The 15,784-nt window shown below is 38.5% G+C and overlaps 1 protein-coding gene and 1 long non-coding RNA gene across 5 annotated transcripts in view; one reads left to right on the top strand and one right to left on the bottom strand.

The window, feature by feature from the left end:
* Positions 1-15,784, top strand: part of LOC142143965 (uncharacterized) — a 251,791-nt gene that overhangs the window by 116,200 nt on the left and 119,807 nt on the right. The gene's annotated exons all lie outside the window — the stretch shown is intronic.
* The window catches only part of ATP13A3 (ATPase 13A3), a 106,271-nt gene that overhangs the window by 6,584 nt on the left and 83,903 nt on the right, over positions 1-15,784 (bottom strand). For 3 of the 4 annotated variants that reach the window (XM_075202255.1, XM_075202256.1, XM_075202257.1), the window contains 11 exons: positions 11,592-11,714; positions 11,423-11,502; positions 10,570-10,612; positions 9,436-9,545; positions 8,156-8,252; positions 7,813-7,885; positions 5,174-5,351; positions 4,793-4,965; positions 3,706-3,794; positions 3,460-3,540; positions 437-526 (listed from right to left, as the gene is read on the bottom strand). In XM_075202255.1, coding sequence (XP_075058356.1) covers positions 437-526; positions 3,460-3,540; positions 3,706-3,794; positions 4,793-4,965; positions 5,174-5,351; positions 7,813-7,885; positions 8,156-8,252; positions 9,436-9,545; positions 10,570-10,612; positions 11,423-11,502; positions 11,592-11,714 — 1,137 coding nt within the window. The remainder of the gene's footprint in view (positions 1-436; positions 527-3,459; positions 3,541-3,705; positions 3,795-4,792; positions 4,966-5,173; positions 5,352-7,812; positions 7,886-8,155; positions 8,253-9,435; positions 9,546-10,569; positions 10,613-11,422; positions 11,503-11,591; positions 11,715-15,784) is intronic. The other variant, XM_075202258.1, reaches the window with a different exon arrangement.

The following is a 15,784-nucleotide window of genomic DNA, read 5'->3' as shown; positions in this document are numbered from 1 at the left end:
CCACTTTGGTCTACATAAACTGTCCAGATTCTAATTAGATATTACATGTATTCCCTTCTATACATTACAACAAATATGCTACATGGCTGAAGACTACAGCTATATAAATCTACATTGCGGCACTGCTTAGCTTTGTTAATTAGAGATTATCTTACACAGTTCACCTTTCTCTATGATCCTGAATCAGCTTTCTTGCAAGCGCCTATATTAGCAGTATTAGTTACCCACACACCAATGAGATCCTTGCACAAAGCAACACCATGCATGTAAACAGATCCACCAGTCTATCTCAGCAGCAGTTTATGCACAGATGTAGCAAGAAGATGAACACACACAGCGATAACAAGCCACATGACACTGCTTAGCAGCTAATTGAAGAGATAAGGGGGCAGCAGGGTTCAAGCTGCTCCATGCATATGAACAGTGAAGTTCCAACCTGTGGGGGGTGGGTGACCATGAGGTGGGGCTCTCCCTGCTTGTCTCGGTTGAACACAAGCTTCCAGAGTATCATATCAAGGACGACAGTCTGCGAGAAATTGTGGGTGGGTGGGAAGAATTAAAAGGACCAGTTCATTAGAAACATGCAAATTATGTTAAAATCTTTAAAAACAGGTCAATAACGGTCATTAGAACACAATCACAGTGCTCCCAATTATACTCGTCTCGTAGACATATGTTTAAATGTGCTTCAGTACATATTACACTTGCAACACTGCAGATCAGTGAAATATTGAAGTCTTTACCAAGTGCATTGGTATGAGAATGGTACTAATGATTACAGAAATTGATTATAGAAATCCATTTACTGTCCAGTCAATTTAAGAAAAGGCACATCAATAATGTTACTTTAGTCAATTCACCTTTTCAAATCTTTAAAGTAATCATTATTCGTGCATTTAAATTTGTTTGATTTGGAATAAAATAAAAATGTATGCAAATTTTCTTTTAAAAATCCATTAAAATGAAACATTTACGTGACTGTTTTAGATTTATCGTTAAATTACATTTTGATTAGGGATAACATCTGTAAAACCAGCACAGACATCCCAAACATGATTTAAGTGAATAATAAAAATTTTTTTTTTAAATGTGCACAAATTTAATCCACATATACAAATGCATCATTTCGGCAAACTTTGTGTTTTGACGATATGGGCCTGTGCGATGCAGTCTGAACGTGTAAAAGTTATCATCTGATGTACCCAGGGGTTGGACACAAACTATGACATTCTAAACTTGCCAGCAATGTAAGACAGTGAAAAAAAAAATCATACATTTTCTAAGTAAAACGGCTTCGGTTGGCTACATTTACCGAATGGGAAAAAAATAGCCATGTTTCTTTTTTTTTTTTTTTTTTTTGCTTAACAAAAGTGCAGTACTGTAGAATCCTTAGGTAGGTACTAGGGACCTCATTTAGAGTGGAGAGCAATGTTGAACAAAATTGTGCTCTTACCTGGTTATTTTTAGTTGCATGTAACTTAATATGCTGCAACCAGCACCTGACTTTACCAGACTGAGCACTCTATAATAGTAAACTCTCAGTGTGATATAAAGGGACTGTTTAGCACAGGACTGAATATCCTAGGATTCGGCCTACAATAAATAAATCCCTAAGGATTCGGCTGAGGAACAAAGATGACAACGAAGGAATGGGCTAGTCTTTATTTAAAATAAAGGATAGGGATGATGCAGGTGTTTATTTACGTGTGCTTTGCTGAGTGGCACTATAGGTCACTCATTAATGACAGAGCTGGGACTTGTAGTAACACTTATAAATAAGTATTATTATTTTTAGAAACACTTTACAATTATTGCCCCAACACCAACCGCATAGGGGTGTTGGAGGAACCCCAGTGCTATCAGATGGGGCTGGTTTTCATCCTGGGGAATTCAGTCATGTGCTGAACAGGTCAGGTAATTAACACAGGTCCCAATGCTCCTGTTTTTCCTGTTATAGAGTGACTCACCTAGCCTGGCATAGCCTGTGTGCACAGCAAAACTAAGCAGACTGTGTCTGAGAATTGTATTTACGTCCAACTCTAAACAAGGTCCTAAGTATCCAGACTAAAAGATGTATCTCATAAGCAATCATTTTCACTAATGTACTACATTTAAAGTGCAAAAAATGCCTTGAACCACAACAACCAATCAGTAATTAGTTTTTATCTGTCTAATGCAATATATATATATATATATATATATATATATATATATATATATATATATATATATATATATATATATATATATATATATAATGAAAACAAATGTCTGACCAGTTGCTAAGCCTATCTGCAAAGTGTGCACTAAAATGCAAGTGAATTTTTTGCATCATGTTCCAAAATGGTCATTTGCATACAGCTACACAGATAAAATCTAATTGCTGATTGGTTGCTCTGGTTCAGTGCAAATCTTGCACCTAACTACAATGTTGGTAAACACTATTGTCTCGCTAAAATTACTTAACAGGCTCATTCTAGATGTTTTTTGGTGACATAGACCAACAAGTTTAAACATAGTACATTTTTACTTTGCTGGTTATTGCTCATAATATATTTTTTTGCCTCTTAACTGTAAATCGGTGTTAACCCTTAAAGGATTTTACCATAGGGACAAAAAAAGGAATCATGACCAGTACACAAAAAGGAACTGGCTATACATGAGTGTGATACCTTTAGGGTTTCACCAATGGGGATAAAATAATCTATATTGTGAGTTATAAACAGTACAGCAAACCATCATTTACTCTTAAAAGTGTTACAGTTAGAAACTTTTCTATATGTTTTAAACACAACATCTCCATGCCAATATTTACACATGCTGATTATGAATTAAAAGCAGCAGGGAATGGTTACAAAGAGGACACTCTTGAAAACATAATTGTGCTACAGTGCATGAAGGCAATGGGTGTCATTCAAACACAATCTGTCTTGCGTTGCCAAATGCAGCATGCCTCGCAGCAGTAGATGCAACACTATGCATTTGTATGCTCTGGAAGCATTAGGCAGTCTATTCTGCAACTACTCTTTATCCAGTTAAAGGTATATCGTAATTGCTTTTACAGGTAAGAATTGTGCTTGACTGTAATATTAGTCACAGAGATAATCAGCAACCATTTCAGGCTGTAGCTTTCAATCACAATGAAAGCTGGAAGTAGAACACTTTGTGCCACACTATCTTTATAGTTTTCAAGGTGGCATTGCATACAAGACTATACTATAGGCTAAACACAGCGAAGCCAGCCTTATATGGCCGGAACCAGTATTCAAATCACTCAGTGGCTTATGCTTCAGTGGTGTCACTAGTTCCTTGTGATCTGATAGATGGAATTCTCATGAATATTGCTTTAGCTGACAAAATGACCAAGGTGACTGCCTCCACTGTGTTTAGGGGACACGTACACATTTTAAATGTTTTCAGTCTGGATTATATACTTACAAACATACTCATAGGTCTTACCTCTACAAAAACTGAAGCAAGAGCATTACCAATGATAATGAAGAGCATTGTAAGGCGCCAATTAAACGGGATACAGACCAACTACGAGCAAAAAAACAAAATGAAAAAAACAAACAAACATATTGCTTGAGTCAAAGAAAATCAAATAAAACAGTTATTAGCTATATCTAAGAACTTTCAATGAGTAAGGTAATGTGCAAACGCAGGAGTATACAAACACATGTATATTGTTAACAGACATCTTACCTCAAAGGCCCAGTCAATGGATTTAATTGGATACAGCATGAAGAATAACATTAAGGCATATAGAACCAACACAGAGACTACAAAGAGATCTAAAGAAAAGAAAGATAGGGAAATCATATAAATCAGCATATGATTAATTGTCTGCATGAAGCCACCGTCAGGGCGCACGTATAATGAAGGTAAAACAAAAATGTCTCAAAGTTATTTACATTGTTTTGTTAATTGTTATTTCTTAAAGGTAAAACTTTCATTATTTTATCAATAATCAACTAAAGATGATTGAGAATTAATCATTAAAAAATAAATATGGTAAAGGCTTGTAAACTTGGGTATAGTGCACAGCAAAATTCATACTAATTTTGAAAGTGTCACTTTTAAAGAAGCAAATAAAACAAGTTTTAATGGATATAAAGATTACTGCAATAACATATTCAAAAGAATTTGTTAGGTTTTGCCATAAATTACCAACACTCTATTTTAACAAAAACATTTTTAAATGGACTCTTATGTCAGAAATGTACTAATAAGTGTTTAAAAATTCTTTGCTGAAAGATGGCAGATGGATTACACACCTCTATGACCAGAATTATTTTCAAAGCTTTGCTCTGTCAACATGGATCTAATAGTAATGCATTGCCGATCCAGCAGTCTCTCAAAAGCTTATCATACCTGGCTACCAAGAGAAACTCCTTAGTAATGTCACTGGGATTTTTTTTTACAATATGGCAGCAGGAATTATACATATAGCAGTCAGCTGTGAACTGTGTTTATGGGACTGGGAACCTAATAAAACTGTTCCTAGCGCCTGCCAATGCACCCGACAGCTGTCATAATATGGCAGCACCACCACTTCATTTTACCTGAAGGGGTTTAAAAAAAAACAAACAAACACAAAATTCCACTGTAATTTTTGGCAGGAGGTGTTATCAAATGTAATGACACACACACACTACTTTTTTCTCCAGCTACACCATAGACATGTATATAGGAGAAGTGGTGTATTTGCATGAATGGAAATATTCAGATTTTCGATACACTCAAGTAACAGACAGGGTTCTCACAGCAATGATGGACACAGAACACGTACAGTTTTTGTAGCTGGGTTGGCGAAATGGTTTTCCTTTTGAAAACACAACTGCCACAATAAGGTACTGGAAGCTGGACACAAAAAACAGAGTGGTGTTTTCATAGTTTTTTATGTTGTGCTCATCATGTTCAGTGGAATTTCCATGATCACCATCAGAGGAGACATTGCAGGCGCTAAAACAGACAACAGGAGAGAATACATTATATCAACTAGTACTACATTTGTAATTAATTAAAAAATATAATAAAGCAAATAATATTTTACATATATATATATATACACATATATATATATATATATATATATATACACACATATATATATATACACACACACACACGCAAACACACACACACAGTCATAAACCACCAGTATACTTACTCGCTGCTAGGTGACCAGACCTCGTACCAGGGCTCCTGTTTTACGAACAGGAAAGCTATGGCCTGGAACGCCAAGCAAATGAGGACTTGGGAGAGGACAGAAAATAGAAGGGGCCCAGAGATGAGACCAGTTGGGGGTCTTTGTGCCACCAACTCTTTCCAGGCTGGGTTCAAACTCACTAGAAAAGAAAAAGTTGCTTGTATTTTGGTCTTGCATAAATTTCACACATATAATTAATTTTAATTATCACAAAAGTGACAAAATGTTATTATTGTTTATTACTGCAGATCTAAGAGAGAGTGAAGAGTAGTATTGGAAATGAATGAAGAGGTGGTAATAGTGAGTAAGTAATTTGATTCTAACGCTGGAGAATATGGGGAGCCAGTGTATGGTGCAGTAGTAGTGAAGTGGCAACAGAGGAAAATCAGTCTTACTGGTGAATTTAAGATGCATTGAACGGATGAAGGGGAATGATAGATGGGAGGAGGTTCCATTAGTCGATGTAGAAGATTATGAGAATGGATAAAAGTTTTGGTTACATCTTGGATAAAAAAAAGAAAGACATGTTCTAGCTATATTTCAATGATGTTAGATGACAGCCCTACAAAGGAGACTAAACGTGAGGAATAAAGCAGAGAGCAGAGTCAAGTGTGACAAGCTGACTTGAGCAAACTGCTGTGCTGTTGACAGCGAAGGAGATTTGAGTGGAGGTAGTGACAATTGGAGGAGGAAAGTGAAGTTCATTTTTGGACATGTTAAGCATTAGGTAGGATTGGGACATCCAAATAGCAGAGATAATACAGAAGAGGAGACTTCAATGTTAGAGGTGCCTCTGTAGAAATAATTAGTGTATAAAAGGCGTACAATGAGAAAAGCAGAGGGCTGAGAACATTGCCTTGTGGGACCTCAACATAAGGTAGGTGTGGAGGGGGAAGGATGTACCAGAGGTAGAGACAGGTTGGAGAGATTGGATGAGTAGCAAGTAAACCAGGAGAGAACAGTGTCATAAAGGCCAATGGAGTGAAGGATGTGCAGAAGAGGGTAATCAACAGTGCCAAAAACAGCAGAGGTCCAGGATAATGAATATAGAGGAGTGATCCTTAGACTTTGCAATGAGTAGATTGTCGGTCACTTTTGTGCGAGCACACTGAATGGAATGTTGGAGGAAGATGCTTAGTGAGGGAGTTAGTCGTTTGAAAGCACATAGTTTGGATGGAAGGAAAGAGAGGCTGGGTCAAGAGATGATTTTCTTTAACAATGGTGAGAAGAGCGCCTGCTTAAAGGAGAATTGAAATGAGCACTAGAGATTCTAGTGAAAGAGTTGAGCTAGAGGCAGTCACACAATGAGGAAGGAGGAGCCGAGAACTAATCGGATGAGAAAAGAGCAGAGAGACCTTGCCCTTGGTTATAGGGAAGGGAGTGTGGATTAAGGAGTGCATGAGAAAGTGGATGGTGTGTTTGTGTGGTCTGGAATGAGGAGATATCATGTTGAACGAAGCCCATTTTGTCATTGTAGTAAGTGACAAATTCATGGGCTGTTATGAATGAAGGGAGAAGACAGGCAACAAAGAGACATCAGGGGTTAGTATACTGTGAGAATATTAGAAAAGTGAAGCAGCAGTATTGCAAGTAAATAACATTTGTTTAAAACATGCATAAAACCATTTTGAAGAGAAGTTAGTCTTGTTATTTGGTAACAGTTTACATTCCACAGACATTTACAGTGAATTTTAACATAACAGAGCAGCACACACTCAGCTTGTCTAAGGCTATAAAACAAGGCTGTGTTGTTAACAGTGAATGAGCCAGCAGCTATAAAGTAAATCTATACCTGCTGAATGCACTGAGCAGCCACAGCAGAACATATGCAGGGTGCATGTGGAATAAATCCCACCAATGTGTTCGCTCACAAGAAAATTGAAGCAGAAATTCAAACCAGAAGATCCCCGATTTATAAAGAGAAAAAAAGCCACAATTCTATTTTTTTCCAGCCACACACATTTCTAATTACAGTATGGAATGTCTTCTCTCTGCCCTGCACATATATTTCTTCTCTCAGAAAGCTAGTACCTACATAATTCAACAATACAATTACTATGAATGCAGATTTGCTGTTTGCACACACAATGTTATGCAGCTGAATATTCTCATGCATTGCGTACAAGGTGTTCTAAAGAGCAAACGGAAAGATTCATTAAGATGCATACTGACAGAACATTACGTAGCAAAACAATAGTTCTTCAGTAGTCTAAGCTGTTGTTGACACATTGCAGACCAGGGAAAATAGAACATGCTCTAGTTCAGTGTTGGCTAACCTGTGACACTCCAGGTGTTGTGAAACTACAAGTCCCAGCAATAAGCTGCTATTTATTGGCAAAGCATGCTGGGACTTGTAGCTTCACAGGTTAGCCAACACTGTGCACACGGCCTTACCTAGCCCATATAATAAAATTATATATATATATATATATATATATATATATATATATATATATATATATATATATATATATATATATATATCTATCTATCTATCTGCTGACCTGTAAGGTAAACCATCATTATGGATTTTGACACAGTATGTAAAGAAAGAGGGAAGACAAACGGTGTACAATCTGGAAATAAATAGGAATGCTCACTTGTGAACACCACTACCAATATGATTGCCAGGTCTATGAAAAGAAACTGGGAGTCTCCCAAATTGCTGAGAATCTAGAGAAAGAACAGAGACAACAGAGAAAACATGAATCCAAATATTCAAATTATAAACTGTAGACTATTTGCTTTTAAAGATAATATTTATGACTTGTACAGCCAAAGCGGATGCATGCAAACAAAAGACTACACAGTGAGAGGCGATTGTAGAAAGATGCTGCAATGGGAATGGCACGTGATAGTGGTAACGAAGCTCAGAGAGCCGAAGGGTGAATAAATACACTTCTCGTCACAAACTATACATCTGTATACAACGTAACTACTTACAGAGTACAGTAGAGTAACTGTGAAGTACTGGATAATACTGTACAGAGCCATGAACTTAAACACGCAGAAAGATGTGGTTAATGCTGCACGTCCTTCCCTGCAACAAGACAGGATATGTCACTTCAAGAACAATTATGCATGACTCAGGTTCTTGACATGAGAAACATACAATTTCATTTTATAGATGAATATACACTGCAGTATAAGTGCACATAATTAGCCATGTAAAAGTACAAAACAGACAATATAAACATTTGATATGATTGTATATAAACAAAAAACCTAGACAGGCTTATTTATTATTCTGGCTATTTATTTTATTGTACAGGGAACTTTATTATCACCATCATCTAATAAGTTACCAGTTATCCAGTGCTATAGGCAAATCAACACCAAAGGCAAAGTACATCTAATACAACAACAGACTGTAATGTGAGCCCTGCTTGCAGTTTGAAAAAAACATGTATACATGAAAGATACTACAGATTCCTCCTAGTTACTACACTTATACATACACTGCAATATTACATTCTACAAGGCGTTCTGGGGGCTTGCTGGATCGAAGTCCTGACTTTTTTAAAAACATAATTGTTAATATTAGGAGGTATCTGTTCAGATTCATGAACTGGACATGAGTATTTTATTACGGAAGGATGGTCCCTTTAATCATTATATGAAGAAACATAAAATGAACCATTATTTAAAATGAAAATTATTTGTGCTCAGAAAAAAGTCTGCTATATGATAGCAGGTATTAATTATCTAAGCATGTTATAGCTGGTCATTACTAGTGGGTGTCCATACAAACACTTACACAGCTATCTTTTCCTTTCTGAACATTCATCCATCTGTTGGTAGATGCAATAGTATTTCTAGTGATTCTGGTTGCAGGGTTTGCTCACTGTTGCCTGCAAAGGCAGAGTTTACCTAGCAACCAAGGGAATCCATTGGAAGGCAGGCATGATATTGAAGCCAACAGCAAGTAGAAAGTTCTTGTATTGACATAACTGAACAGTGTAAGGCATTACATTATCAGTAGGACAGTGGAGATTTCCTTTAATGTCAGACACACCCCATGCATTAAATATAATATAACTGCATTTATGATGTACATTGCCATCACTGCATGCTGAGGGTTTGCCAAACCCATTTACTTATTGCTCATTTAACTGTTAAAGAGATAATACAATATATTATATGTATAGTAAACAAAAGCGACACAATAGTATATAAATATGTTTGCGTCTGTAATAACACAGAATAATGACATGAGACTATACCGTATTAGGTTTGGCACACATTCAATGCTGGGCGTCCTAGAGGTGAATGGTGATGCCACAGACGCCTCTAACTCAGACAGTGATATGCCTCCATGGGCTCTCTTCAGAGCCTGTCAATACCAAGAGGACAACTGGTTAATGAATTGAGATGCTGATTTACATCAGTTGTTACATGAAATCTATGGTCGATAGTTATCTTACATCAGTGACAATTATAGGATCATTGTAAAAATGCATAATACAGATTTGTGTCCACCTAACAGTTATACAAAATAAAGGAAAATAAACGTTATGTATAATACACCTTTAGTAGCTCCAATTGCCTTCCAGCTTTAATTTACTGGCTAACAAATTGTTGAATATTTTGTTGATTACTAGACTATTATAGGCTAACTGGCTTATTGAATGCAGAGCTCAAAGCTGATTGGCTTACTTCCGGGCATTACTCTAACAGTGATGCCAGGCTATTTTGGCAGCCAGCTCAGAGCATGCTGCCGCAATAACAGTCAATACGAATATGAAGGCACGAGCATCGATGCAACTTGCGTCTGACAGGGCAATCACAAAGTCAATCAACAGGAACTGTGCTGCCCTGTGTAGTGCTATTGTGATTGGACTGGCCCTGGCTTTCCTTAGACTGCTTGCAGTGTTCTCTCCTTCTAGGCAGGGGGCACTAACAGTGCCTAGATGGTCTCTTGTTCCTTGCCTTTCCACTTGTTGGGCCAAACATGGCAGTAACAGCAAAGCTAGATGTACTGTAAGGCAGAGGATAGAGATTTGAAGCCTGTGCTGCCCTCCCAGCAAGAGGAGTCCCTCTGGTAAAGTATCCGGCTATGAGGGCTACACAGCCTTATTAGTAATAATTCCCCCAGAACAGGGCATTATAGGCCAATAATGCCCTGGCTGGGCTGAAGTCCCGCGACTTCGCCTCTGGGCCTTCAAAGCTTCCTTATTGGCCATTGACACTGAAATAAGCCACAGAAGCACGATTCAAAACTTTTTTTTTTTAAATGGAAAACATTAAACTGTTGTTTTGGAAATGAACAATAGCAAGAAAGAATACAGTACATGCACTGACTTATCTTATTCTAACACCTAGTACAATAAATAGATAGCAAAAACCTTTCCACTTACCCCACAATCATTTGCTCCATCTCCGCACATGCCGACATAGTAGCTGTTAAACGGAATAAGAGGTGAATTATAGAAAGATTTTACAATCGCACAGACATGAGCAGGGCAAGCAAGAGAGGGAATATTTGGTTTAAGCTGCAAATTTTATGGAGAAGGCAATCTGGGAAAATTGACATCTATGGCTATACTATATTGCAGAATTTCATTCAGGTTTGTAGGGAACACACCGACATGGAGAAAAGATGGGAGAAATAAATAAGATGTGGTCTTGGAACACAACCCACAGAACAGAAAAAGGATTTGGAATCTGGATGAAATCCACAGGGAATTGATTGATTGAACAACATCAAGCATTTTAGAGAATAGTGGTAAGTGGCTTACTCTTGATTATAAAAATCAACAACATATTTGTACTGAATGACCTGATGTAAACGCTGCATTAAATGCAGAAAAGCCTATCACTTATGTATCAGGCGCACATCATCGTTCGGTTTAAATGTTGGGTACAGTGATCAGCCAGTCAGAAAAACATAGAATGTCATCAAGCCCCCAGCCTGTCACTGACAGCCAGGTCCACAATCACAGGATAAGTCTAATTGTAGATGTTTATAAGTCTCTATTTGTAGAATAAGGTTAAAATCTGCAGTGTGGATGCGTCACTATTTTAGGAAAACAAATGTAATGTTTTAAGTGTATTAAGGTTGCAGACTCAATTAGTACAAAGATTTGCAATACACAACTCAGGTGGGAATATCCATCAGTCATGTACTAATGACTAAGGAAAAGTTGCAGAGATCTGTTCCAGATTCTACTTTCCAACATGCAAGACTCCCAGTATTAAATTATAACTCACTCTACATTCTGCAACTCTTCCACCAGCTGAGTCTTTTGATCAGGTGCCATTCGTGCAAACACCGTACCATGTAATACCAACTAGAATGAGATAAAAAAAAAAAAAATTAAGAACAGGGCACACAGTAGAATTAGCTACAAACTTCAAAAAACAGTAAAATCTGACTTACCTTTGGAAGTAGGTCCTGAAAGTGTTCCATAATAACAGCAAAAGATTTTCCATTCATTGCAAAATGGTAACCTATTGTCTGATTCTCTTCCAGGCTGTCATTTAGTGACTTCATAGGAATAACCTGAGGATACAAGCGGTAAAACCTTTGAAATAATCAGAACAGCTCATAACATGCAATGAGAAGTGTAAGAAACATGTGGTTCCTCTGCTGCTGCTGTGCTTTCACAGACAGTGCTAAAAGAACCTACTGGGAATTGTACTTCAGGAACAGGTAGGCAAACAGGCAATCTGTAATTCTTCAGGTTGTAATACTGGGAATGGCTATCAAAGGGGATTGTGAAGCTCCAAGCAGGATGGACCAGTCCATGCCTAAAGCATTCCAGCAATCTTTACACCTTCCACTCCTCCGCACAACTTTTCTGGGTAAGATAAAGTACCAATCTTTACAGATGAATGTTTCTCATCACTTCAGTGTGATATCTATACAGTTTCAGGGACAAAGAGCCATTTCACCAGCCCTTATCACATGGATAACCATCAATAATGGGTGTGTAGGTAATAACATGCTGCCCCATTACATTTAAAAAGGACATGAAGATATTGCCATAATTTGCCACATACCTAGTGCACTTGTAATGTAATGTTTCATATATTATTACAATGTTTTTAAAAACATCTTTGCTTGGGAGTGAACATAACAGAAACCCATCATGTGCTGTATGGTTGTATAGGGGCAGATTCAAATGTCTGCGATGTTCGTAAGAACATTGCAGAAGCGCTTTGTTACCGTTACTACAGTAAATCAGAACACACCTCTATGTGGTGTGAGCAAAAATCAACGTTACTTCTGTCAAAAAAAACCTGCACGAGACTATATAGGAAATGGAATCTGCCCCATAGTGCATGAGAGTTGTCCCATGTGGATCCAGCTTAGGCACGGGGAGCTGCCTGGAAGTGAGGCTGGAGCAATATGCCAGCAGAGATATAGGACATATATGTATACAGATTTTCTTTAAATGAGCAGCTACCACGTCATTTATAAACCTTCACAACATAATAAACCATTTTTTAAGAATTCTATTTATTTCAAAGGTCTGCTAAACAAAAATACACTTATTTTTTGTTTGTATCTTTAAACCTTTACATTCTTAATTTAGTTCCAAAAGACCTGTCTATTTGGGAGGGGGGGGGGGGGGGGGGGGGGCAAACATTTCCATCGCATAACTCAAGACCCAAAGGGTTGACACAGTTGCTGCCACTTCTCTAGCTCTAATGTTATTCTGTGTGACGATTATATAATATATCTAATTATTATTTTCTGTTGAATTCATGTATGACCATGTGAATATTTTATGTAACCCTTCAAAGTATGCTTTGCTGACTGACCTAAATGACCTGTGCAATGGACCAGGGGCTAGATTTACTAAGCTGCGGGTTTGAAAAAGTGGGGATATTGCCTATAGCAACCACTCAGATTCTAGCTGTCATTTTGTAGAAGGTACTAAATAAATGAAAGCTAGAATCTGATTGGTTGCTATAGGCAACATCCCTACTTTTTCAAACCCGCAGCTTAGTAAATCTAGCCCCAAGAGTCTTTTGAAAGTAGCCAGGCCCGGGATAGATAAGCATCTCAGGGGAGTTTGAAACCCCAAAGTTGCAAACCATCTAGCCACTCAAGCAGAGCAGAGGTGAGAGATTCTCTGAGGTGCCAACATATATATTAGAGATAGATTGATTCCTAAAATGACACAGAGCTTTCGAAGTAAATTAACTGACTTAATTGAAAATGTAATTCCTAATGTGGCGGTTGAAGAGCCTGTAAGAAGGGTTTAAAATCTTCTGCTTTAGCCATTACAGTGTGCATTTTCATGAGAGGGTCTTTCAAGACTGAAATGTCCCATATTTCTCAATTCTGTTCCCTCACACACGCCAAGTTTTAACTAGTAAGTAGTGACTCTGGTTTTATTTCATATTTTATTTCTGAAACTTATTTGTGCAACTTATTGTATGTCGCCATTAACTTTTTTTTGTAACTAAGACTTGGAAACATTTTTCGTATTAAAATAGATTTAATCTAGCATATTCTCTGTGATTCTTTGTGAACTTATAAAGCCCAGGGAGGATCATGCTACAAGTGTATGTGATTTAAGTGTGAAACATTAATAAGTGGTTTTGGTGAACGTAAGGACGCCATAGTAAATCATTCATGGTGGCAGTGGTGTATTCATTGGTAAGTGATTAAAGTGACACCAGTCACGTCCATCTGTCCAGATTGCTGTATCTGGGACAGGCAGGGTGTTTGTGAAAGTCTGAATGCTTGAAATGTGGCAAACAGGTGTAGCACAGCATCTGCATTCAGTGCAAGACATCAATCTTCACACAGAAATCATAAGGGACACAACTCCATATTTCATGGGCAAATTCCAAAAGAAAAGAAAAAAAATAATCTTTAAACTTCCATTTCCACTGTGAACTTTGAATAAAAAGAGATCTCAAACCATTTCTTTTATTTCTTTCCTTAAAATGGAAATTATTTGAAAATCATAAGCTTGCAACTGCCATATGATTGAAATACCATAATACCAATATAAATATATATATATATATATATATATAATAATTTTTTTATTTATAGGGCACCACTAGGTATCCGCAGCGCCGTACAGGGACAAACAGGAATACGGTACAGGGTGAGACAGCACGGTACAGTTAACAAAAAAAGCACAGTAACTCAGAAGCTCAAAGTACAGCTAGATAAAAGGTGAGGGCCCCCAGCGGGGTAGTGAGAGGGGTAGAAGGGCAGAAGGACCTCACGGAAGAGATAAGGAGCTAGAGAGCAGAGTTAAGGTGGAGGACAACAGGAGGCCCTACTCGAAGGAGCGTACAATATAAGGGGAGGGTAGGATGGACAGAGACACAAGGTTAGGAGGAGGAAAGGGGGAGAACGGAGGCAGGGACAGAGGGGGGGAAAGGGGGGAAGGAAAACGATGAGGAGGGAGTTAGAAGGGGGGGCAGGAGTTGGAGGGGGGGGGGTGGGTGGGGGACTGGAAGTCTTTAAGGAAGAGGTGGGTTTATAAGGCCCGTTTGAAGCTGGACAAGTTGGGAGAAGTTCTGATGGAGCGGGGGAGCTGGTTCCAGTGGAGGGGGGCAGCGCGTGAGAAGTTTTGGATGCGAGCGTGGGAGAAGGTAACCAGGGGGGAAGAGAGGCGACGGTCATTGGCCGAACGCAGAGGGCGGGATGGAGCGTCAATGGAGATGAGGTTGGAGATGTAGGGAGCAGTGGAGTTGGAGAGGGCCTTGAAAGTAAGTATGAGGAGCTTGAACACGATTCTGTAGGGGATGGGGAGCCAGTGAAGGGATTGGTAGAGGGGGCGAGACAGAAGAGGAGCGAAGAGAAAGGAAAATGAGCCGAGCGGCTGCATTGAGTACGGAGCGAAGGGGAGCGAGATGAGAGCGGGGGAGGCCAGTAAGGAGGAGGTTGCCGTAGTCCAAGCGGGAGATAATAAGAGAGTGGACAAGACATGTTTCTTAAGAATGGGGGATACAAGAGCGTGTTTGAAGGAGGAAGGGAAGATGCCGGTGGAGAGGGACAGATTGAAGAGGTGGGCGATATATAAATACACACACTATCCATATGTCTATACACACACACACATATGTATGTATGTATGTATGTATGTATGTATGTATGTATGTATGTATGTATGTATGTATGTATGTATACATATATACATATATATACATATACATACACACACACACACACACACACAAGTTAACCCGTGCATGATACTCATGCATTCTATTCAAATCAAGCTACTTAAGGTGTTAAAAAGGTTCTTGTCATGCATTTGGGCCTAGCCCAGACCTCCTCAGGGGAAGAGCGTTACTTCCCGACGCAAGCGCCCTTTTTTAACGTGGTTTTGTCCACATGTCACCACCTCATCATTTTTCTCCATCACCTCATCCTTCATCAAGCTACTTAAGGTGTTAAAAACTCCCCACTGTCACCCCCGGCAACCACCAACCACTCCCAACTGTCACTTCTCCTTCAAGAAATATATAGGTCAGTGTATAACTCTGCACAGCAGGTGGCGCTGCAGCTTGGTTTTTTTTCCCCCCACACACGCCACTAGGCATTTATATAGTAGATTATATATACATACATACATACATACATACACACACACA

Source organism: Mixophyes fleayi, chromosome 3, assembly GCF_038048845.1.
Source record: "Mixophyes fleayi isolate aMixFle1 chromosome 3, aMixFle1.hap1, whole genome shotgun sequence".
NCBI lineage: Eukaryota > Metazoa > Chordata > Amphibia > Anura > Limnodynastidae > Mixophyes > Mixophyes fleayi.
This window is presented reverse-complemented; position numbering and strand designations above follow the sequence as displayed.